Below are 21,371 nucleotides of genomic sequence, written 5' to 3' on the forward strand. Positions count from 1 at the left end.
TTCGACCGAGAGTACCTCTCTGCCATTCTGCTCTCTACTTTGCCTGTCGCCCTCTGGCCTGGCATGGCCGAGCCTAGTCAATATCCATGATCATATCCTCTTCCTCTAAATACTTCATGAATCCTCGCCAGACATCTGCTCCTCCTTGGGGCAGACTGTCCGCAGCCAACTTGCCGACGCGTGCTTGACCGAGCGTAGATTTAGATCCGACCATGATCAAAGCCTGTGAGAGACGATCGTTGAGAAGCACCCATCAGCGATGAATCTTCTCACGCCACGGTGTGATGCAACGACTCCGCCTCAAGGGCCTGCCTCGTTCTCATCGCGGAAGGGACACAGCAGGAAAGGGGAGACATAGCTTCAGAGACACACTCACCCTTCTACCTCGTGTCAAACCTACATTGACCCTTCTCCAATCACCCAAGAAGCCTATCCAACCTCCCGAATTACTCCTCACCGTACTAAAAACCACCACCTCCTTCTCCCTCCCTTCGAACCCATCAACAGTCTTGATCTCCACTTGGTCCACTTCCTGTGCCCGTCCGTAGCCTAGGACATCTTCAAATGCCTGTCTTCGTGTCGTGTCCGAGAGATGAGACGAGAGAAGGTTGATCTGCGCTAGATAAGGTGTGATGATTCCAATTTGAGATCCTTTCAAGTCCTATGCGACACGGTCGTCAGTGACTTGACTCTTGCACAGACCCACAATGATCGCTCGCACTTACAGGGTTCTTATACAGCAAGTCCGCAATGACATCACAGACCACCTCAGCATCACCATGATTCGATATACTCTTCATCATCGGACTTTCCGGATGATCGTGATTCAAAAAGGTTAGATTCTTGCGCTTGCCTGTTTTCTCGTCCCGAAGCAGATACTCGGTTTCGGGAGCCGGACGAGCTTCGGCAGGGGTGCCATCCTTCAGCAGACCAGAGTAGAAAGTCTTGGAGGGGAATGAAGAGAGAAGAGGGTGCATTCGGTATTGCGTGTCGAGCATAATAGAGGGAATATCTAAGAATACGACATTGGTCAGCGCGCAATTGAGGGAAGCGATTTCGGGCACTCACGTCGTTCGTGAATTAGTCTTTCAAACAAACTCGTCGCGAGTCCACCCGCATGCGCCTCAGGAGAAATGATGACCGGAGGCAATTGCTTGTGATCGCCAATGATTGCAACATGCGATGACTGGATTCGTCAATGTCAGCTGATTGTGATAAGATAGTTGTTCCAGCTCCACTTACTCCTTTCATGAGCGGAACCAAGGACAACGGTTCCGTGGCCATACTGGCTTCGTCAAGAAAGACGATGGGGAAATCGATAGCCTGTAGCTGTCTTGATGCGGCGGAGAGACAGGTCGTGCAGATCTAAGTAATATCGATTGGACAATTAGTCTCATCTCTACCTCTAGTTTAGGACCCGAATCCCACGATTTCAGAGTTGAGAGCGAAATACAACTCACCACATCCGCATCGACCAGGATCTCTCTGGTCATAGTTTCCTTCATTGACCAGATCCTTCCTCCCAGTTCCGCAGCCTTCTTAGCGTCTTCCCCTGTACACATTCACTGATCAGCCCGTAACATTCGTTCCAAGCGCAGAATACACTACTCACCCTTCAGTCTGCCATCACCATTCTTCTTCGCGAGTTCGACCAATTTCTCCCTCTGAGCTCTCAACATCTCGTACTGGATATACAGCGGATGCTGTGCCAACTGCTTGTCCATTGTCCACTGGTGCATGTCTTCAGGAACTCGTTCCATAGTTCCCATTCTCAGAGCTTTGACGCCATACGCTCTGAGACCGGACAGTAAGTTGTCGACCGCGACATTGGTGTGGGCTGTAACTAAGATGGGGTGTGGAACTTCCCAATGATGTTTGAGGAGCTTGATGGTCTCGATGATGACACGAGTCTTTCCAGTTCCCGGAGGCTAAGGACAACATGTCATTAGCTCAAAGTCTTTTTGCTACAATATGATCAGATAACTCGAGACCCACCCCTTGGACCAAGCTCAATCTCTCACTCAGCATCATAGCGATAGCTCGCAATTGTGTTGGGTTCAGGGGGACCTCGGGATCGCCTTCCATCTTGATTGGGTCTCTCGCAGAGCGATACCTCGTCGTCCAACTATGTATCAGCTGATTCCTAGCCAGGACGCCGCCTTTTGCCGCGGTCTGGTCGACCGGTAAGCTCGGTTCTGGGACAGCGTCGAGGTCTGTCGGTCGCATCTCGTGAGCTTCGGGTACGATATGATCGTTGGTGGGGATATTGACAACATCATGGATAGAATTGAGTGCTTGATCGGGCGGGATATAGTCCACTTGGAAAGCTCGGAATAGTTTGTCTCGTAAGGCAGTACCTTTCAGAATCCCTTGCTCTTTTCCCTTTCGTCGTCGTGAGCTTACAGTGCTCAAGGCCATGGCTTCTTCCTCGACGTCGGACCGACTAGGTTCAGGTGATTTGGCCTCCACTGGCTGGGAGGGTGAAAGCAGTGATTGAAGAACTGATGCTTGAGGCTTGTCATCCGGCAGCGAGTGGTAGTCGCCCATATCCAGCTGGAATGGATCTAGGTTGAGGTTGTGAATCGCTTCTATCTGTCGTCTGATCGCAAAGTCGTTGTAACCGATATCCAGTCTGCAACAATTTATTCGACATCAGCCACGCACGAGCCATGTCCACCTGACACCACCGTCAGTTCATTGACAGATACTCACCTCCATCTTCCACTCTCGATGTCGTCGATTGCTTGCGGGAACAGAATATTGATGTAGCCCTTACCGGCTCTCCAAACACTTCCAAATACTATATTTTCAGTTCCATTGGCCATGACAGGGTCTTCGTCAGGATGGGTCCGACTGATCAGGACGCTTGTTCCCGTGCTGTCGAAGATTATCAGCACGATTAGCTAAGAAGGCGCATATGAGCCGAAGCGACTCACGTGAATCTGTGTGTATTCATGACATTTTGAAATCCTTTGCCTCTTGCAAATTGGTAAACTACGCCTTTCTCGGCGGCAGCTTTCGACTGATTGGGCAACGAAGCGCTAACTTCGTCAAGCATATATCCTTCTCGATGTAGTCGATCGGAGGTCCATTCGGTCAGTCTTTGTTTGACAAGCCGGTCCTCTTCCGCTTGTTCGGCTTCGAGGAGAGGTATGAAGCTGTCGGAGACGGGACATCAGCATGATTATTGCTAGGTATACAACCACTAGTGCCGAGAGCCACCGAGAATATGCGATATGTAACATGACACGACTTCTATCGCCACAAAGATAAAGAAAATAATGTGATGGTAGAGAAAGGGAACATCACTCACTGTCGTTTATATCTATCCAACTCATCTCTCCACTTATCCCCCATTCCCAACTTACTCACTCCCGCTTCTCTCCTCCACACGCTTCTCAAAAAGGGGAACCAATACCTCCCCCAACCTTTACTTTCTTTCTTCTGTCTACTAAGTGTGCGATCACGCCAATCAAATCTCGTCATCCCATCCGGAGGATATTCGTCCGCTTCCAATTCGGGCAAATCCAATACATTGATCGACGGACGAAGTTGTCTTCTCTGACGTGGACGGGAGCGAGAGACAGAGGAAGACGATTCGGGAAACTCTTGGAGAGGTGGTGGAGGTTTGGTGGAGAGAGGATATGCCGAATCGAGATCTTCTTCTAGTTCAGGTATGTAGATTGGGATGTCATCGTGCTCTCCAGCGACAGCTGTCGCGGAGGAAGAGTTGTATAGAGCATCGATAGCACCGTCATTGATATCGAATTGATCTTGGGGCAATAACTCTCCTTCGTTCATAGGTAATGCACGCTCCTTTCCTTTCGTGCTGTTCTTCGCGACGTCTTCAGTAGACCATGGTTGTAAGTTGTGTCGAGCTGCTGGGGGTGGTGGAGGTGGTGGTGATCCGAATGGGGGGGTAAGGAACGTCGAAGAGTCAATATCGTCCCAGCTATCCCAATTTGGATTGTGATCAGGCAGAGGTTGCGCTGCTGAACGGACAGATGTATGAAAAGCTCGTTGTAAAGTGGGATTGAAAATATCGATGACGAATCGGGATGATGAAGGTCCGGGTCCAGGTACGCCTTCATCTGCATCTGCTCGTTGCGAGAGCTGCGCTCGCAAGGTTTTCGGATATGTTGCATCACTGGAGTATGAGCGAGATTGTCTTGCTGTCGTTGTTGAATGTGAGCCGATTACAGAAGAACACGCCTGGTCGGATCTCGTTCGCGTAGAGATGGTGGACGCCAAACCTCTTCGACCGATAAGTTGACGAGATCGTTTCATCTTGCCCGATTTTCTTTTGTGTGGTGATAAAGAAGGGATGGGATGAGAGTGAATACTATCTACATATATCTATCATCTTGAGGAGCGGATAGACACGACAAGCATGCCCTGTGAGCAAAAATGTCGAGTTGCAGTGGATTGACAGGGGTAAATGTAGCATCAACAATGAATCCCATTCCTCGATAAATTACAGAGAAACGCGAAAGGAATGCCATCAACATGAGTGGCAAAGACCGTTTGTTACGTAACTGAAACATCCACCTGTGTATATATAATACCATTGGACTTTCACTGTGTTGTTGTGTGGAAAGAACGAATCTATGCATGGTCACTTCTTATCTATGTACACTCAATATGTCCACTCCTAGCTCTCGCATGATTCACTATGGTGTTTGTCTGTCTGTCACTCGAATCGCAATAATATACCCTGCTCGACTCATCTATATACACTCTATCCGTCCGGGTCAGTCAATCTGAAAATTGGTTGTTGTTGTTTGTTGTTATTTGTATTGTGGGGATAGTCAAGTCCGCTCATGATGGGGACCACGTTTAAGCGAGGATAGGGGTACCAGTACGGATGGGCACTTCGTCCTGCTCAACCTCCTTGGTGGAGAGAACACCGTTCGTCTTGGTCTCGGCATTCTCGGGAGGGGTCTGGACTCGGTGGTCGACGATAGGTTCAGGACCTTCAGTGACGTTGAGATCGATGATGTATCCGGTGGAAAGGTCGTAGAGCTGTACGAAAAGTGGCTGTCAGCTGTTGCTTCTCTGTGCGCGGATCCCGGAAGGAGCTAGCTCACCCAACCGTGAACATAGACGTGTCGGAACTCTCCCTTCCTAGCCTTGGCCCAAGCACCTTGGATGGTCTACACAGCAGGTCTCACGTCAGCTTCATCAGGAGGAATCGAAAGGTGCAGCACACTCACAGGACTGGCAATGACGTTCCTGACGCTCATCTTGACGTTCTCCCTGATCAAGTCGTTGACATCGCTGCCGGCCGGCAAGGAGTGCTTGAGTCGGATAATAGGGTCGAGGTATCGGACCAATGGGGTGCTGCCAGGCTCGGCGTGGTCGTGTGATTTAGGTGCGGGTTGGTCGAAGGCGGCAATACAACCACCACAACCGGTGTGTCCAACAACGATGACTATGAACAAGGGGGCGATTTTTAGTCTCATTCAGAGAGCAACTAGGCGACAAGAAATCGAAGGAGGGCAAAGGGGAGAGGCAAAGGTGGTAAATGTCTGGGCCACTCACCATGAGTAACACCGACGTTCATGACGGCGTAGTCAAGGAGTGCTTGAGAAGAGTCGTCCTCAGGCTTGAACTGGTTCGCAACGTTTCGCTGTGATGTGAGAAGGCAGTCAGTACTTGAACTAAATTGAAGACATGCACATGCGATAGGGCGCAATTGAGCGGACGTGCGTGAAAAGTGGATGGGATTGTGGATGGGATTGTGTCAGGCTCGAGGCGGACTCACCTGCACGAACACCTCTCCGGGCTTACGAGCCATGATGGTGACCTCGGGAACTCGAGAGTCTGCGCAACCGATCCAGAGGAAGTTGGGTGCCTGTAAAGTCGGAGTCGAAGCGAGCAATGATAGAGAGGTAGAGTGGGGGGGACAACGTCAGCCATCATTCCGTCATATATTTCGCTCTGATGCTTGAAGCGGAAAGCACACTCACTTGACCCTTGACTTGTTCTGAATAGAACGTCTCATCATCCTCTGTCACCTGTCTCGCCCACCATCTATTCCCCTCCAAAACAGTCTTGATCTCTTTGAATTTCTGAGCAGCCAACGAGTGTTCGAGATCTACATCGATCTCCTGATGGGGGAGAAGGGGTTCGGCGTGGAAAGGCATTTTGATAGGTTGCGAAGTGTGTATTCCAGTTCGCTGTTGAGTTTGAGGTTCAAGGAATAAGGATGGAATGTTGAATAATCGTTGATGTGCACTGCTCTGTGAAGCAGTCGCAGTCGCAGTTGTGAGCCGTGTTGTTGTCCTTGTCAGGTTACGACGAAGAAGCGCAATGGGCGCTAGACGAGTTGAGGGAATGTTGGGTTGGGGAGAATGATTCGCTCTACAAGGGAATGTAGAAAGCGAAAAGATAAGTAAGTTGGTTGATTGATTGATGAGAGTGTGTGGGTGGTGTGACTGTGCGGAAGGAGTATCGTTCGTTTCTCTTTGGGGAAAGGATTTAGTGTTGCTCGTAAATGTGGTGACGGTGAATGGTCAACGGTGACAGCCGGTCAAAATTGCGATACTACTAAATCCAAATCGTTCGTCTTGGCAAGAGGCCAGTTGAGATTAGAGTAAGGAGGCTACACTACGCTAGTCTGACCTACTACTGGTGGTGTTGTGTAGTCTGTATATATAGTCTGATATAAGTTGATATGTTATCGTCGTCGTTGACTATCGGTCTATCTTCATTCCATTCCTTGACACAAGAGAGAGATGTGATTCGAATCAATCAAAAATATGTTGATTCGTCACCGAGTAAAGCCGAGTCCGAGTCATCACCATACATACATTATTGTATCATGGCAACAACATCAGCAACAAAATCTCTTGGGGGAGTGAACAGAGTGATCGAGGGAATGATGAAGTGATAGATTTCATTTCGTGCCTGAATTATTCCATTGCGTTGTCTCCCTAAACCCCCCTTTTTCCTTGTTCCGGTGTTGGGTTATGTGTTATATGTATGAGGGTTATATCCACGGTGTGTAGCCGTGTTTCCGCGTCCCTTATCCCCTTATCCCCAACAATCAAAATCAGACGAGACGAGACAATGGCAACAACGCCTCCTAATCGTTATTGCAAGGAATCGATTCATCTCGGGTAAGGGGAGGGTTCATACATGCGATGCATGATTGATCAATTGCAGTCTCCCTACCACCTAGTCACCTCACGGAACACCGTTTGTATGCTTTTCCGTCCTTGTTCCGTCGGCCCGGTGTACTTGCATATTCCCATAAAATGCATGTATGTATGGTACGACACGTGTGAAACACACTATTGGTGGTAGTCACCCCTTACGTTTTGCTTCCAGTTCCCCAACACCCCAATAACGTTCAAACCCTTCCATGCATAAAATAAACCTTTTCGTGCACAAGATCTCAACGAGTACTGTATGAACATTCCAGTGTTGCTGCTCATAGACCACCGGATTGACCGTTCCTCTCATGTCAAGACATCGAGGTACCACTCGAAACAACGTGTCCATGCATAAGTGATGCTGCTAAACAGAGGCAACACTCTTTCTAGATTTATGATATACTAACCTTCATCCTTCCCCTTCACAAATCACTCAAACGATAAACTGCTGATCGTTCAACGGTTATTCCAACCCTCCACCTTTACATGAACAACACACGCCCTCTACTGATCCTTCTTCTCGCCATCAGCCAATAACTTTACTTTCTCTGCCTCTGCCACCTCCAACGCCTTCACTCTCTCCTCCTCTGCTCTCCGCTTCTCCCTTCTCTCTCGTCCACGAGTCACCATCTCTGCCGGCTCAAGACTGGCGAACAGGTACTTGCACGCTTTCTCCACGAGGTAGCAACCGGCGAAATCAATGATCATGGAGGTAGTAAGCTTGAGCTTGAACTGTGATTCGTGGTGGCATTAGCAAGTGACGATGAAGCCTAGCTGCAGATAGGAACACTTACGGATCCTGACATCTCGACCAACTGCAACCATCTGTTCAATTCAGGGACAAAGTCCGTCGCTCCGCTATAAGCGACCAAACTGACACCGACCAAACCCCAGTAAAGAGGAGGGTTCTCTCGGATACCCTCTCGGAAAGGTCGACCTTGGAAGTTAAGCACGAAGGTAGACACTTGTTGTGAGAGACCGAGGAGGTAGATGGCAGTGTTGAGGAGAGTTGGCTCGAACTTCTTGTCGAGGTCAACTTCGCCTCGGCTGCGAATGGGGGCAAGTTGTTAGCATAACTGCGACTAGACGCGGCCGGCTTCTAACACTTACTCTTCGATAGACTTGGAGAGGCCCGTGATGTAGACCAAAGCGACGATGTGGACGGCGAACTGCAAAAGGACAGACAAGAGGACGTAGAAGTTGAAGATGTTGCCGAGAGGTCGTTCCTTGGAGAGCTTCTCGACAGGCTGTTGTACAAGGCATGATAAGCATTAATGGACTGCAGCAGACATGAAGATCTGACTCACCTTAGCCCTTGAAATACACAAGAAGCAGACACTCATCAACATTCCGGTGATGGTAACCTGGTAATCTCCGAATTTGATACCGTCCAAGTACTGGACGGAAAGCGAGTAAGCCGTGATGAGACAGTTGAGGGCGAGGATCTTGTACATCTGGATGGTGGCAACCAGCGTACATCGTCCTTGACGGATGATGTTGGTGACTGCAGCGAGGACAAATGGTCAGCTCGCACTCCAACTTTCAGCCAAGATGCAATCACTCACTAGCAGAGACGTTGGACAGCTTGGAGGTAAAGGGTGCAGCACAAGACGCATCTCCCAGCTTGATCTGCGGGACTTCCTGATCCTCATCCAGTTCGGAAAGCTTAGCGGTAATGGTAGCCATGTCGAACTGGTACAATGAACATGTCAGCTTTTGCCTAGGAATCGCACGGCTCATCAAAGCTAAAACTCACTTTCTCCATAGGGTTGACCTTCTTGGCGCCTTGGTGGGCAGCGGCGACCTCTTGCTGAGTCTTGACAAGCTCGGGGTATGCGTCTCGCAATGCAGGTGGAGGGGGAGGAGGAGGCTGGTTGAATCTCGCAGAAATCCTGACTTGCTGCTCGTAGACCTTCTTCATTCTTTCCAACTTCTGGTGCTCAGCGATAGCCTTCAGGTCCTCTTGAGAACCGTCAAGAAGTGCAACACCAATGTGAGCCTGCTTGAGAGCACCGACGTCGTTGGTACCGTCTCCGGCCATGAGAGTAACGTAGCCGAGGTCTCGAAGAGTGGAGAGGATGAATTCCTTTTGAGAAGGCGAAACTCGAGCGTAGACCCAGGTGTGTTGACAGAGATGGTGCCAAGAAGCTCGGTCCTCGTATTGCTTGAGAGCAGCACCGGTGACACAAACATCGTATTTGTCGAAGAGCTTTTGGTCGAAAGGCTCATTCGGGTTGACAGCAATGTGAATGGTTTCCTCAACGTTTCGCCATACGAGTTCTGAACTGGGTATCAGCCATTTGTTGAAAGAACGAGCTTTAGAAACAACTCACCATCTGTGGTAGTACCTTCCTTGAGGTCAAGAATCATGACTTCACGGTCAACGATTTCAACATCTCTAGCGACATGAGCAGCAGTAAGAGGGTTGTCTCCAGTGATCATGATACACTAGTCAAAGAGGTCAGCTAATGACTCCGGGTGTTGATGATCTAACATACTCTGTGCGAAGAATCGTTCAACATCTTGAGAGACTCAACGGCATCCGGCTTGAGAGGGCAGTGGAAGACCAAAAATCCAGCAAAGTCGAGCTTGCACTCCACGTCATCTCGGTGAATTGTGTTGATCTATCCAGTGGAAACCGTCAGACTCAATAAATTCGCTCCACAACAGCAAAAACATGCTGCAACCCACCTTCTCGGGCTGGATGGTCATCGTCTTGATACCCAAAGCAAGGACTCGACTTCCACGTCGTGTGTACCATCGATAAGTATCCTCATAGTTGGCCGGCACATTGGTGTACATTCCCTTGAGAGTTTCAGGAGCACCCTTGACCGCGGCAACCCATTTGCGACCGTGTGAATCAGTGACAGCAGAGATGGTAGACATTCGTTTAAGAGCTGAGGAGAATTGGTATCGACGACGGATGTTGATCTGAGCCTTGTGAGGAGCTTCCTTGGACAAAGGTGAGATGTTGTCACCTGCGCTAAGTATGTCAGCACTGCTCAGCAGATTGCTGGAATTTAAACGCACCCTTCGAAAGCTTCCAGTCCAAAGCCGAGAGAGTAGTCTTCTCCATAGGATCACCGACGATTGTACCATCCTCAAGCAAGACCAAAGCATGAGCAGCAGCAAGAGTCAAAGTGGTCTCCTTGCTGGTCTCTGTGACGGGAATAAGTTTCTTTGGGTCGGTTGGGCTATTTATAATGTTGTTAGATGCACAATCAACCATGGCGAGAAACTAAATTAACTCACTCAACACCAGCGATACCTTCCACAACCAGATCTTCTCCGGTGATCGTTCCAGTCTTGTCGAAACAACAAACGTCCACACGACCAGCGAAGGGGATTCGGAAAGGCTCGGTACAGAAGATGGCTAATTCGGTTGGTCAGAAGGTCGACTTCACGAAGAACAGGCGAGACTACTCACCGTACTTCTGAAGAGCGACCAAAGATGCGTTGACAGCAAGAGACAACTCCATGGGCAACTCGGGAGGCACGACGGAAGTAATGATCAGAACACAATCAAGCAAAAGCTTGCCCTTTGCCATCCCACGCTCAAGTCCTGTTCCGCTGTCAGCTGGAGGTAGAGAAATCTTCGAAGCTGACTTACCCTTGGTCCAAACATATGCGCTCGCAGCGATAGCAAAGATGAGCAAGAAACCGATGAACAAGAATGCTTCAAAGGTGTTTGCGGAGACACGCTCGGTGGAGAAGATCATGGTTCGAACGAGTTGACCCTGAGTAGTACCGAAACCGGTTCGAAGAACAACAGCAAGACATCCGCCATCGGCAGCTGGGAGCGAGGTCAGCCATGGTTATCAATCCTAACTATCATCGGTCTACTCACTGGTCATGCCGCCCTCTCCAGCCTTCTCGACTTGCAAAGCCTTTGTACCGGAGAACAAAACGCTGTTCCTGTCTGCTCCATTGATGTCCAACCTGTCTGATCCATCTCGAAGCTCGACGCTCTCCTTCAATAATGGGGTGGATTCTCCAGAAAGCATAGCTTCATTCACGATACAGGTGCCTCGAAGGAGAAGAAGATCACAAGGGATACCAGAATCGGGCTTGGTTCGCACTGCAAGTTGTGTTTGTTAGCAACTTTGCCCCCAATCAGAGACTAGAATGCAACTTACAGATGCTAACGAGGTCTCCGGGGACAAGCTCGGAACTGACAACCTCCACCCATTTACCATCTCGGAAAGTGTGGACGTTGTAAGGAGTGATACTCATGGTTCTGAACTCGGTCAGGGTCCTGACTCGCTATTGGAACACAACCCATCAGTATACATCATTTCTCATCATGATGATACGACAACTCACCTGGAACACGACAGTGCACTCGAAGACGACCAACATGAAAGCCGTGAACAGAGAGTAATACCAATATTCGTCCAAACACCACAGGGCGACACAGAAGATCTGGAAGACAAAGAACGGTGCGACCGCATGTTCAGCGAAGAGCTCAGTGAATTTGGGAATGGGGATATGGCATTCGTTGGGACCGTAGGTAGCCTTGAGTGTCTCGAGGTTGGGAACCGAGGCAGACTTGGTAGATGGTCGAGTGAGGATACCCTTGGTTCCTTGGAAAGTAGAAAGGGGAGGCGAGGAGTCACTAGGGTATGGGATAGGAGTGAAAACGTTTCCGGACGCTGCATATGTAAAAGTCGATGAGCTCAGACGTACGTCTAGCAGTGCAAGCTAGCTTACCAGAGTAGACGTAGGTATCTCGTTGGTAGATGAATGAATAGGTAGGTTCCTTGGCATCAGGTGCCTATACCAAGTTCTTCAGCGGTCTGCGGATAGCTACTAGTCGTCTCACTCACGATCTTGGAGTCTAGCGGTACGATTTCTCCCTTTCCTCTCCCCTTGTTTGGGATCACTCTGATCTTTTGAGCTTGAGCGAGCGAGTTTGCCTATGACCGACGGCGACTTATTAGAGCTATCCAAATTACGCAATACGGTGCATAGAGCCCACTCAAGCCCACTCACAGTCGTATAGCTGACTCGAGCGTTAACACCGCTGCTCCAAGCTGTGGTGAGGAAACTGAGAGCGTGTCCTGCACCGAGCAAGACACAGTAGATGAAAGTCCATTCTTCAGATACGACCCAAGTGTCATATTTGTAGTGATAAGTGTAGTAGAGCAAAGGGTAGAGAGCTGTAAATGTATTGTAGGTTGTCAGTTTCTATGACTTGGTATCATGCTGACTAGCTTGAACATTGCATTGCAGCTGTACTCACACAAGAAGGGGATACCATATAATCTCAAATGGATAGGAATCGGGTTATGTAGTGAGATCGATTCGATCTCCTGAGAGACGATAGCTGGATTGGACGCCCTATGTCCGTACCACATATCAGCAAGCTGCCTCAATCATCTCAGGACATTTAAGCACTTACATGATTGTCGTCGCCACCTGATCCTAATCAAAAAGAAAGAGAGAGAAGCAACAACAAGACGATATTTGAGTAAAAAGTCCGAGGTCCATGTCCATGTGGAACGCTGGCGTGGAGGTGAACTCTTGTGGTTATAAAGTCAAAGGCGCCACTCCCGGAAAATCAGGGTTATAACACCGTCACCGTAGTTATTTAAGCGCTATTTAGCACTACTTCTCACTGCGCGTCGCTCGCTCCCTTACGTCTCCTCCACGTTCAATCACTCGTCGCTGGCCAGAACTCAATAGACAGACCAGCTTGTCACCTCTAACTTATATCAAGCAGCCAGTCATTCAGACAGATCCCATAGCGTTGTCTTCTTTACGGATCGATTGCTGCGCAAGGTCAGTTTGATACATTCTCAGATAATCAACGAGGAGCTAACAATCATTGTACTGCAGCACCCCCTTCACCCCACTCCGACCCCGCATTTCCGTGTAGTCAACATGAATATCTTCCGTTTCTTAGGTATGTCACCGTGTGCTATTTCCACGACATATTTGCTGCTTCGCCGTGCTAGCCTTGCAACCTCAAAGCCCTCTTCTATCTGCTAGACTGCCTGCATCACCCCTTGCTGACCTACTCACCCGACTCTAGGCGACCTCTCCCACCTCGCCTCCATCTTCATCCTGTTACACAAAATCCAAACGACCCGCTCATGTCGAGGAATATCATTCAAATCCCAATTCCTCTACCTGATCGTCTTCCTCACGCGATATGTCGACTTGTTCACGAGCTACGTGTCGCTGTATAACACGTTGATGAAGTTGTTCTTCATCGGCGCGACGGCTTATACCTTGTATCTCATGCGGGTCAAGTACAGGTGAGTGTCGGAAGACTCATCATCCTGGAATGTTGTATTCACCGTGACAGAATTTCCTACATTTTCACCTTCACCATCTCACATTTTACGAGGCTTCATTTGCTTCATCACATGTGTTGTTGCTGATTCTTTGACTCTGCTCCTTAGACCAACACAAGATGCCGCTCTCGACACTTTCAAACTCACTTACCTCATTCCTCCCGTTGCCATCCTCGCCTTACTCTTCAACTACCAATACACCCCCTTCGAAATCACCTGGGCATTCTCCATCTGGCTCGAGAGCGTCGCGATCTTGCCTCAACTGTTCATGTTACAACGTACAGGCGAGGCCGAGACCATCACAACGCATTATTTGGCAGCGTTGGCTTTGTACAGAGGATTGTATATCCCCAATTGGATGTACAGGTGAGTTACAGCTCAGTACTGTACCTCTCCATCTGAGAGTGAAAAACAGAGCTGATTAGTCTCATTGCCTCGTGTAGATACTTTACCGATGGCGCTTTTGACCCTATCGCTGTTTGTGCGGGTCTCATCCAGACAGCCATCTACGCCGACTTTGGTTACATCGTGAGTAGACGGATATCTGTGACCGATACATACGCTGACAACGATCTTTCTCTTCGTTCGCCAGTACGTAACAAAGTGAGTAGCATATTCGAAGCACCCTATCCTATCTGGCACCGCTCCTTCAGAGGCCACTGGCTGACTATCTACGCGCAGGGTTCTCCGAGGCCAAAAATTCGAGCTTCCCGCATAAACGAGAGGGCTGTCGGAGAGAAGAGGAGCAGGATCCGTGATGTGACGTGTTAAGACGCAGCACGAAGCAGTTGTTGGACGGAAGGAGGAGATTAAGCGCCACACGCGATGCGTGTGTGCGTTGACGACTTGCTGTTCGAACGGTTAGAAAACGTACCAGGAGACAGACGATGCATGAATGACCAAGCGGAAAGGCGGTGGTGGTTCCCAAGGCGGAGGATTGAATGTTGGGCTTGACCAATAATGGCTGATGGCTCAACAATGTCGATGACACGGCACTAATGCATACTGGACGTCCCTCGTCATTGACAGGCAAATACTAACTCATCTAGATACTCTTTTTAGTCTCCTTATCTGACTGCCAGAACGCTTTGACCCTGCTAACCTCCTTCCTCGAGTCATTCCATCCGACTACGGACAACACCCTCTCCACCCATACCAGCCCAACGATCACTGCCCAGCTAACCCACTCCCAACCCGGTTCCGCTCTCTTTCTCAACTGTTCTAAACCTCCCACGAGTGTCTGACCTATCCACAGACCGCTTGGTAATTGTCTCGTAGCAGGTTTCAACTCGAAAGGAGGAACGACACCAAACGGTTCTTGGACCAACAACTTCATTGCTGAGCTGAACCCATCTTCATGGAAACCGTATTTCGTCCATGCGCCAACATAACTGATCCCGCGTCGATTTTGGATCGCAGGTAGGAGAGATTGGGAAGCGACGGATTGACGAGTCATCATTGGATGTTGGTATGTCCATCTGCCGATGACTTTGGATTCGTCGACGGGGAAAGGCGGGTTGAGCGTTACGAGGACAAAACCGTGTTTCGATTCGGGAAGATGTTGAAGGATGTTCATGTCGTATGTTCTGCGGTCATATTGAAAGATCAGCTGTCTTCACACGACATGCGCACGACTTTGGCAGCTTACAGAGCAACAGTCTCGACGTCCGAATCTGTGGAATGAAGCTTCTTCTCCTTCTCGTCCGTTAATGTGAGGTAGTTCCATGCAGAGTACGCTTTCCGTCTTATCGGCATCAACTGCGCTCAAATGGATTTAGCCGAGTAATGGCAAACACTACCTTCTTCCGCTACTGACCTTTTCGTCCCAATGAAGAATCGCTTCGTTCTTGCTCCATCCCCATGACGCGAGAGCCTTCTCTTCCTCTGGGGTGGCTCCTCCACCGCTCCTCAACAGAGACAAAGTAGTGTCCGAGTGAGTTCTACACCGAACGCATTAGCGACCGTTGCATGCCCCGCCGCATATCGGTGCCAAGTTCCAGGAAGAAAGTCGAGTTACACTCACGCCAAGATCACATGGTCATACACATGTCTCTGTCCAGACGCTTCGACAATAGTGACACCTTCGGTACCCTCGTCGCCAGAGTTCACGCTCACAATCTCCGTGTTGAGATGTAAATTCTCAGGCGCTAACTTGCTCAACACCGCATCAATATATCGTTTCCTATCGACCATAGTTCCTTTATCAGCCTGATTCCGTCTCACACTAAAAATGAGGTAGCTCACGATCCGCCTTCTACTGTCAGCCACTTCGGTTTGCCAGTGAGTTGTAACAAATGATGATTATGGAAGAATCGGATCAAAGTGGATGCTGGGAAATCTAACGCTGCTTGATCGGCAGGAGTAGACCAGATAGCACCTGTCATGGGCTATGAGCAAGAAGCAAAGTCAGCCAATCTCCATATTGATCGAATAGACTATGCTATAGACCACTCACAAGAAGATAATCATCTCTGAAACCATCGCCATATCCTTCTCGTTCGAGATATTGTCCAATACTGATCCCATTTTTGTCGCCCTCTTCCTCGAGGAGCTTGACGGCAAAGAGGTTGAAGCGGAGAATGTCGAATATCATTCGATACAGTCTGGGGTTGAAGCTGATAGATTTAACGGGTGGATTAGTTCAATGCCAGATATCTTCCCTTGGTCGAGAGGGTAAGAGGTGCTTGATGAACACTCGAAGCATAGCCATGCGTTTCACCCATAGAGTCAAACGGGTAAGGATTAATGCCAAAGCAAGCTTCTTTCTCTCTAAACACAACAAGTAAGAGGTTCAAGGACACACTCACATATTACTCAACTGACAGAATACCCCACCCAAACCTTCCCCAGCCCATTCGAACGCTCCGCGATCTCGAGAGACAGAAAAGGTCATCTGAGTAGCTAAGAGTGGGATCTTGAGCAAGTTGAGAAAACGAAGGAAGTTGGGGTATGTCGGGGGGTTCAGAACGATCTGCAGATGAGCAATTTGATGCGAGTTACATTAGTGCTGCGACTTCATAGCGGTCAGACTTGTGAGAGTGGGAGTGGAGTGGGAGGGACGTGCTGCAGCAGTATTTCCGATGAAAGCACTTACAAAGCCACTGTGGGGTTATCAAAAGCAGAACAACATGAGCTTTTCTCGTTGACAGGCTGGTAGCCAACAGACTGGATACTCACGTGTCCACTTGACAAGGCTCTTTCCCTTCGCCTGCTCGAGGCAACGCATCGTGTCACATACGGTCGTTGAGTGATGGAGATACGCGATTAGGGGAATGATATAATGAACGAGAATGTCAGTATCCTCCATTCAGTTGAGGCGTATGGAGAGCGCTTTTCACTGCGATTGGTATTATAGGTGTACAAGAGCAGGAAGGGATCATGTCATTCAACTCACGACGAAATTCGACGGTATTGGTGTGACCACCTGGTCTCCCCTCTTTTTCATAGATATTAACTTCATGATCCGAATATTCGTTCAGCAACTACATATCAGTACACAATGTATCATTAGCATCAGCGTCAGACTTGCTCAGAAAGCATGGGACATGTAGACGTCTTGGCGTTGAACAAGGGAGCTGGAGAAGGGAGACTTACCCATGACGCAGCTATGCCTGATACGCCAGAACCGACGATAGCGATCCTCATCTTGTGCAGAGTAGAGATTAGCTAGAGCCCCTGCTCTTATTCGCTTGATTTATCAATTCGAAATGGAAGAGATGTGAAAGACTCATGCGTTGTGGTGATCTGTGACATGGCGATGATGACCGACGCCGTCGTTTCACATCGCGACTAACCCGGTGGAGGTGACTTGGTGAAACCCTTAACGTGGGGAAAAATCATTCGACTTAGTTTTGTTTCTTTTCTCTGTTATGAGTACCTGTCGATTCAGTGGTAGCGCGCCCAACAATCGACGTATATTATGCATCCATCCCATATGAGTAGAAACAAACAAAAATATAGTATGCGGTGTTGAACGCTCTCCTCTAGTTCTTTCTAATCTAATCTACAACGTGATCCGAGAACTAGGGAGATATACAAAATGCGTTTTTTGTTCATGAGTATGTATGTATCTTTGTGTGGGATGTGTGTGTTGTTTGGAGAAAATATGTTGAGATAAATGCGTGGAATCGTGAGTCGTTATGTGGGATATATGTGTTGTTAAAGAAGTAGGGGTGGTGTAAATGGCGATGAAGTAAGTGGTGGCCAAATGTCAGACAGGATACGAGTTGAACGTATCCCTTCTGTCCGTTGAGGACAAACTGACGGTATAAAGGAGGGGGAGGGGGTATATTAAGAAAGAGAAGCAAAGCACAATGACCGGAAAAGTCTAATGACCATTACCATTTCCGTTGGTCAAAACTCCCGCAGAGAAACCAGTTTGCACGACTTTGCCTTTGATGCCTTCGACAGCGCCATTGACACCTTCCAAGACACCGTTCACGGCGCCCTTGACACCATCGACGAGCTTACCGACAATCGGTTGTTGATCAAGGAGGAACGGCTCGAAGATCGAAAGACCGTCCTGGAAATCGTTCGCAACGATGTTGACGAGGTACGAGGTGGACATGGTATCGGTTATGAGCTTTCGGGAAGGGGAAGATTCAGGGTAGAGGTTTGCCCATTGTAGACCGAGCTCAAAGGCTTCGTCCTTCCAAGCGATGAAAGAGACAGCCTCGACGATGGTAGGCTGCACGATCTCCTTACCTGGGAAGACACCCCAGGTGACAGCGTTGGGACCTTCACTGTGCGTATTGGTACGAAGATCGCCTTGTTTGTTGACCGCGTAGTACGTGATTCGAGGATCACGCTCGATACGTCGGATCAGCGGGGAAAGAAGCTCGGGGGAGACAAAGAACTCAAGGTATGCCTGTAATTATACAGTCAGCTCTGCCCGAGGTTGAAACAGATATGAACCCACCTTTTGGTAGACATATCCGCCAGTAGGTCCCCAACCATGGACTTTATCGTCGCTTCTGGCTCCATCGACTGCGGGCTGAGAGTTGATCGTAAGGTATCCCAACTCGTTCATCTTCGCCAGTTGGTCGTCGATAACAGATGTCTCGGATGCAGGTGGTTGAGAAGACCAAGGGAGTTTGCCGAGATCGCCTCTGCAGAAACGTGCGAACAGGGTGCAAATCTCCTCGAAAGTGGTCGGATGTCCCCAGAGGTTGTACGCGTCATTCGGCTGAAGCGCGTGTCGTCAGGACACATCTCGAAGACCTTGTCACAAGCGGTAGGTGTCACTTACGCTGATATTGATAGAGACGGGATAACCGTCCAGATCACCATACGCGGGACTTCTGGAATCACCCCATCGACCGTTGGGGAATTCATCCCATTCGTCGGCTGAAGATGGATCAGCGTGATGTCCAGCAAGAGCGACTGGCCATGAACTCACTTCGTGAGAGATATGATTCGACTCGGTTAGCCCTGTAAAGTATCGGTCATCAGCATTGCACTTTCACGGGTACCTTTACTTAACCAACTCACCAGAAGATAGGTCGAATTGTTTCCCCTCTCCTGTGAGGAGTGAGCGACGGTCTCCAGGGCAGAGGTGCGATCTGCTCTCTTCTACCCTCAAAGCCAAGTTCCTCCAGCAACATCCTCGCGCCTTTCTCCAAGTTGAGGGTGTAGATGTGTAAACCCTTAACTCCAGCCTCCTTGTTCGCCAAAATCGCCTTGCACATGTCTCCTACCAGCTTTGTTCCAACCTTTCGAACCTTTTCGTCGTCGCCCTTGACCGGAGTGAGCGCCTCGTAGAAATGAGGAGGCACGACAATGTTTTCCCTTTGAACCCATTTCTCGAACTTCTCCCAATTTTGGATCGGCATGATTCCGGGGATGATGGGTACGGTGATACCGGCGTCACGAACTCGTTTGACCCAGTCGAAGAAGATGGTAGTATCGTAGAACATTTGAGTGAAAATGAAGTCTGCTCCCGCGTCTACCTTCTCCTTGAGCCAAGCGATCTCCTGTTCTTGAGCGTCCGGCGCATCTTTCGTCTCGGGATGACCTTGAGGGAAACCGGCAACTGCAACACAGAAGTCTCCGGGATAATATTTGTGGATGTGTCGGACGAGATCGACGGCGTTCATGAAACCTCCTGGAGTAGGCTCCCATTGCGAAGTACCGGCGACGGGATCGCCTCGGAGGGCAAGAATGTTTTGACATCCATGAGCTTTAGCTTGCTGAAGGGGGTAACCGGGGTTCAGTCAGATTGGAAAGCAGCCACTCCAGCAGACTTAGATAACTTACTGCCAAGGCCCACTCGACTTTCTCCTTGGGCACTGCGTCATTGTCAGTAACAGGCACACAGTTGGGAAGTCAAAGTGCACTCACTCTCGGTACAACACAAGTGCATGCATGTCTCGATTCCGATCGTCTCCTGGCACATCTGGACGAGCGAGTTTGTGAGATCGGCATTCTTGCCACCAGCGCCCCTAAGATAGGAACGAAGGTACGTCAGTATCTACTACTTGTTCCAATTATCGCTCAGTGTTGATCGCGTACCAGGTGATGTCGATAAACTCAGGTCCTAGGTTGCGCATTCGCTCTATTCGGTCATAGAGGTTTTGTAAACCCTACAGGGGGGGCAGGTGTCAGAACAGTCAGACCTAGTGACTATTGACGACGATAGTAGACCGGCTTATGGCCTATTTACTTGGGGCGAGTGATGAATCTCGATTGTACTCACTTGGGCAGTCCTTGGAGGGAAGAATTCGAAACTCCAGAACGGTCGACCTTCCCTCTCGGCCTTCTGTAGCTTCTCAGTGATCTTCATCGTGATGATTTCGTCCTAGTGGATGTATAGATGGGCAATAAAGTATGGTGATACGATCTTTGATCTGAATCGATCGATTTGAACGGACGGCAAGGTGATCCGAGCACAAATAGTCGGTCGATCGAGCGTCCTCGTTCGTCGCTTTGTCGTATCTGTATATATGCTTCACCAGACACAGCGTATACCTCTGAGCAAGGTGTTTTCAATCTGTGAACGAAACTATGTGAGGTGACGATGTGCAGTAGAAGAAGTCAGAGTTGTATATGGTACGATGTTGGGACTTTGTAACTTGGCTGTTCTGTCCAGGAAAAAGTCGGTGGAATGAAAGGGTCCAAGAAACGTGGGAGAAAGGGGAGATCCCCCTATAAGGAAAGCGGCCCCATCCGCAAAGTCATCAAGTCGAGGAATGCCACATCATCGTCCGGAATTGTCCCTTGTCTCTTGGTAGTTATGTCACATCGATAATGCATAGGGTTGCAGTACCTTATGGATCTGTGCAGTCTGTGAACAATGCGAAGAGGTCTGAGCGGGGCGAGGGTAGCAAAAGGTACTGCAACGATAATTCTTGGAGCTGGAGTGACAGTGGGGATGTATATTGACCACCATCTTCACTGATCACGTTCGAGTTCAGTTTCTAGGACCAAACCTTCGAGCGAGCATGACCAGCGTCTCCCATATTGCTTGTACCGCTTCGTCTCGTCTTGGCATATGATCAGGACCGTGTCCTTGCCGTGTATTTAAGAGATATGTTGCAAACCCCACAGGAGTCGCGAGCAGACAGCCCTCTTTCCCCGCTTGTTTGTTACCTGATTCCCACCCTGAGAATCCACGTTTTGACAGTAGTAGTGATTGGTGCACTGCACTGACTCTTCGTTTCGAACCAACCGACCTACCTACCGACCACTACCGCACTAGACACAATTTCACAAATTGCGCAGCGAATCACTCTCTGCTGTAGAGGTGTACACCGTATAAGAGCACCCTTCTTGCAGTGCTGCCTCTACATTTCTGGTCGAAAGCACGTACGTACTTCCTTCTAGCTGGACAATATTATCACCACGGGAAGGAGTAGACGGTCGAAAAAGCAATCTATATCACCATAATCAACGGAACACGAAAGAAGGCCACGTGACA

General features: G+C 49.2%; 6 protein-coding genes across 6 annotated transcripts; 1 reads left to right on the forward strand and 5 right to left on the reverse strand.

The window, feature by feature from the left end:
- Positions 1-73: 73 nt before the first annotated feature.
- On the reverse strand, positions 74-4,287 carry CI109_101524 (uncharacterized protein; the record flags this gene model as incomplete). Its single annotated transcript, XM_032002531.1, has 11 exons — positions 74-223; positions 377-661; positions 726-1,012; positions 1,069-1,186; positions 1,243-1,365; positions 1,461-1,552; positions 1,613-1,928; positions 1,996-2,632; positions 2,713-2,877; positions 2,937-3,158; positions 3,314-4,287. The coding sequence occupies 11 exons, from the start codon at positions 4,285-4,287 to the stop codon at positions 74-76; spliced, it is 3,369 nt and encodes a 1,122-aa protein (XP_031863468.1).
- Positions 4,288-4,836: 549 nt separating this feature from the next.
- On the reverse strand, positions 4,837-6,146 carry CI109_101525 (uncharacterized protein; the record flags this gene model as incomplete). Its single annotated transcript, XM_032002530.1, has 6 exons — positions 4,837-5,022; positions 5,088-5,153; positions 5,214-5,431; positions 5,542-5,629; positions 5,765-5,854; positions 5,970-6,146. 6 exons carry the CDS (start codon positions 6,144-6,146, stop codon positions 4,837-4,839), a joined length of 825 nt encoding a protein of 274 aa, XP_031863467.1.
- A 1,515-nt stretch (positions 6,147-7,661) lies between these two features.
- On the reverse strand, positions 7,662-12,514 carry CI109_101526 (uncharacterized protein; the record flags this gene model as incomplete). Its single annotated transcript, XM_032002529.1, has 20 exons — positions 7,662-7,889; positions 7,952-8,204; positions 8,268-8,404; positions 8,465-8,661; positions 8,723-8,849; positions 8,914-9,437; positions 9,491-9,605; positions 9,656-9,781; positions 9,849-10,135; positions 10,188-10,351; positions 10,410-10,530; positions 10,585-10,719; positions 10,768-10,950; positions 11,005-11,235; positions 11,294-11,420; positions 11,481-11,809; positions 11,868-11,931; positions 11,984-12,073; positions 12,150-12,316; positions 12,400-12,514. 20 exons carry the CDS (start codon positions 12,512-12,514, stop codon positions 7,662-7,664), a joined length of 3,720 nt encoding a protein of 1,239 aa, XP_031863466.1.
- Positions 12,515-13,040: 526 nt separating this feature from the next.
- CI109_101527 (uncharacterized protein) lies at positions 13,041-14,174 on the forward strand (the record flags this gene model as incomplete). The annotated part of the gene is made up of 6 exons (XM_032002528.1): positions 13,041-13,062; positions 13,192-13,417; positions 13,565-13,822; positions 13,900-13,984; positions 14,049-14,059; positions 14,138-14,174. The coding sequence occupies 6 exons, from the start codon at positions 13,041-13,043 to the stop codon at positions 14,172-14,174; spliced, it is 639 nt and encodes a 212-aa protein (XP_031863465.1).
- Positions 14,175-14,501: 327 nt separating this feature from the next.
- On the reverse strand, positions 14,502-17,101 carry CI109_101528 (uncharacterized protein; the record flags this gene model as incomplete). Its single annotated transcript, XM_065966990.1, has 11 exons — positions 14,502-15,042; positions 15,105-15,214; positions 15,273-15,396; positions 15,480-15,638; positions 15,701-15,843; positions 15,912-16,071; positions 16,264-16,427; positions 16,551-16,557; positions 16,634-16,664; positions 16,851-16,938; positions 17,051-17,101. 11 exons carry the CDS (start codon positions 17,099-17,101, stop codon positions 14,502-14,504), a joined length of 1,578 nt encoding a protein of 525 aa, XP_065823062.1.
- A 682-nt stretch (positions 17,102-17,783) lies between these two features.
- Positions 17,784-20,237, reverse strand: CI109_101529 (methylenetetrahydrofolate reductase; the record flags this gene model as incomplete). The annotated part of the gene is made up of 9 exons (XM_032002526.1): positions 17,784-18,323; positions 18,375-18,641; positions 18,705-18,802; positions 18,855-18,886; positions 18,947-19,644; positions 19,712-19,743; positions 19,796-19,896; positions 19,967-20,037; positions 20,151-20,237. 9 exons carry the CDS (start codon positions 20,235-20,237, stop codon positions 17,784-17,786), a joined length of 1,926 nt encoding a protein of 641 aa, XP_031863463.1.
- Positions 20,238-21,371: the final 1,134 nt, after the last annotated feature.

Source organism: Kwoniella shandongensis, chromosome 3, assembly GCF_008629635.2.
Source record: "Kwoniella shandongensis chromosome 3, complete sequence".
NCBI lineage: Eukaryota > Fungi > Basidiomycota > Tremellomycetes > Tremellales > Cryptococcaceae > Kwoniella > Kwoniella shandongensis.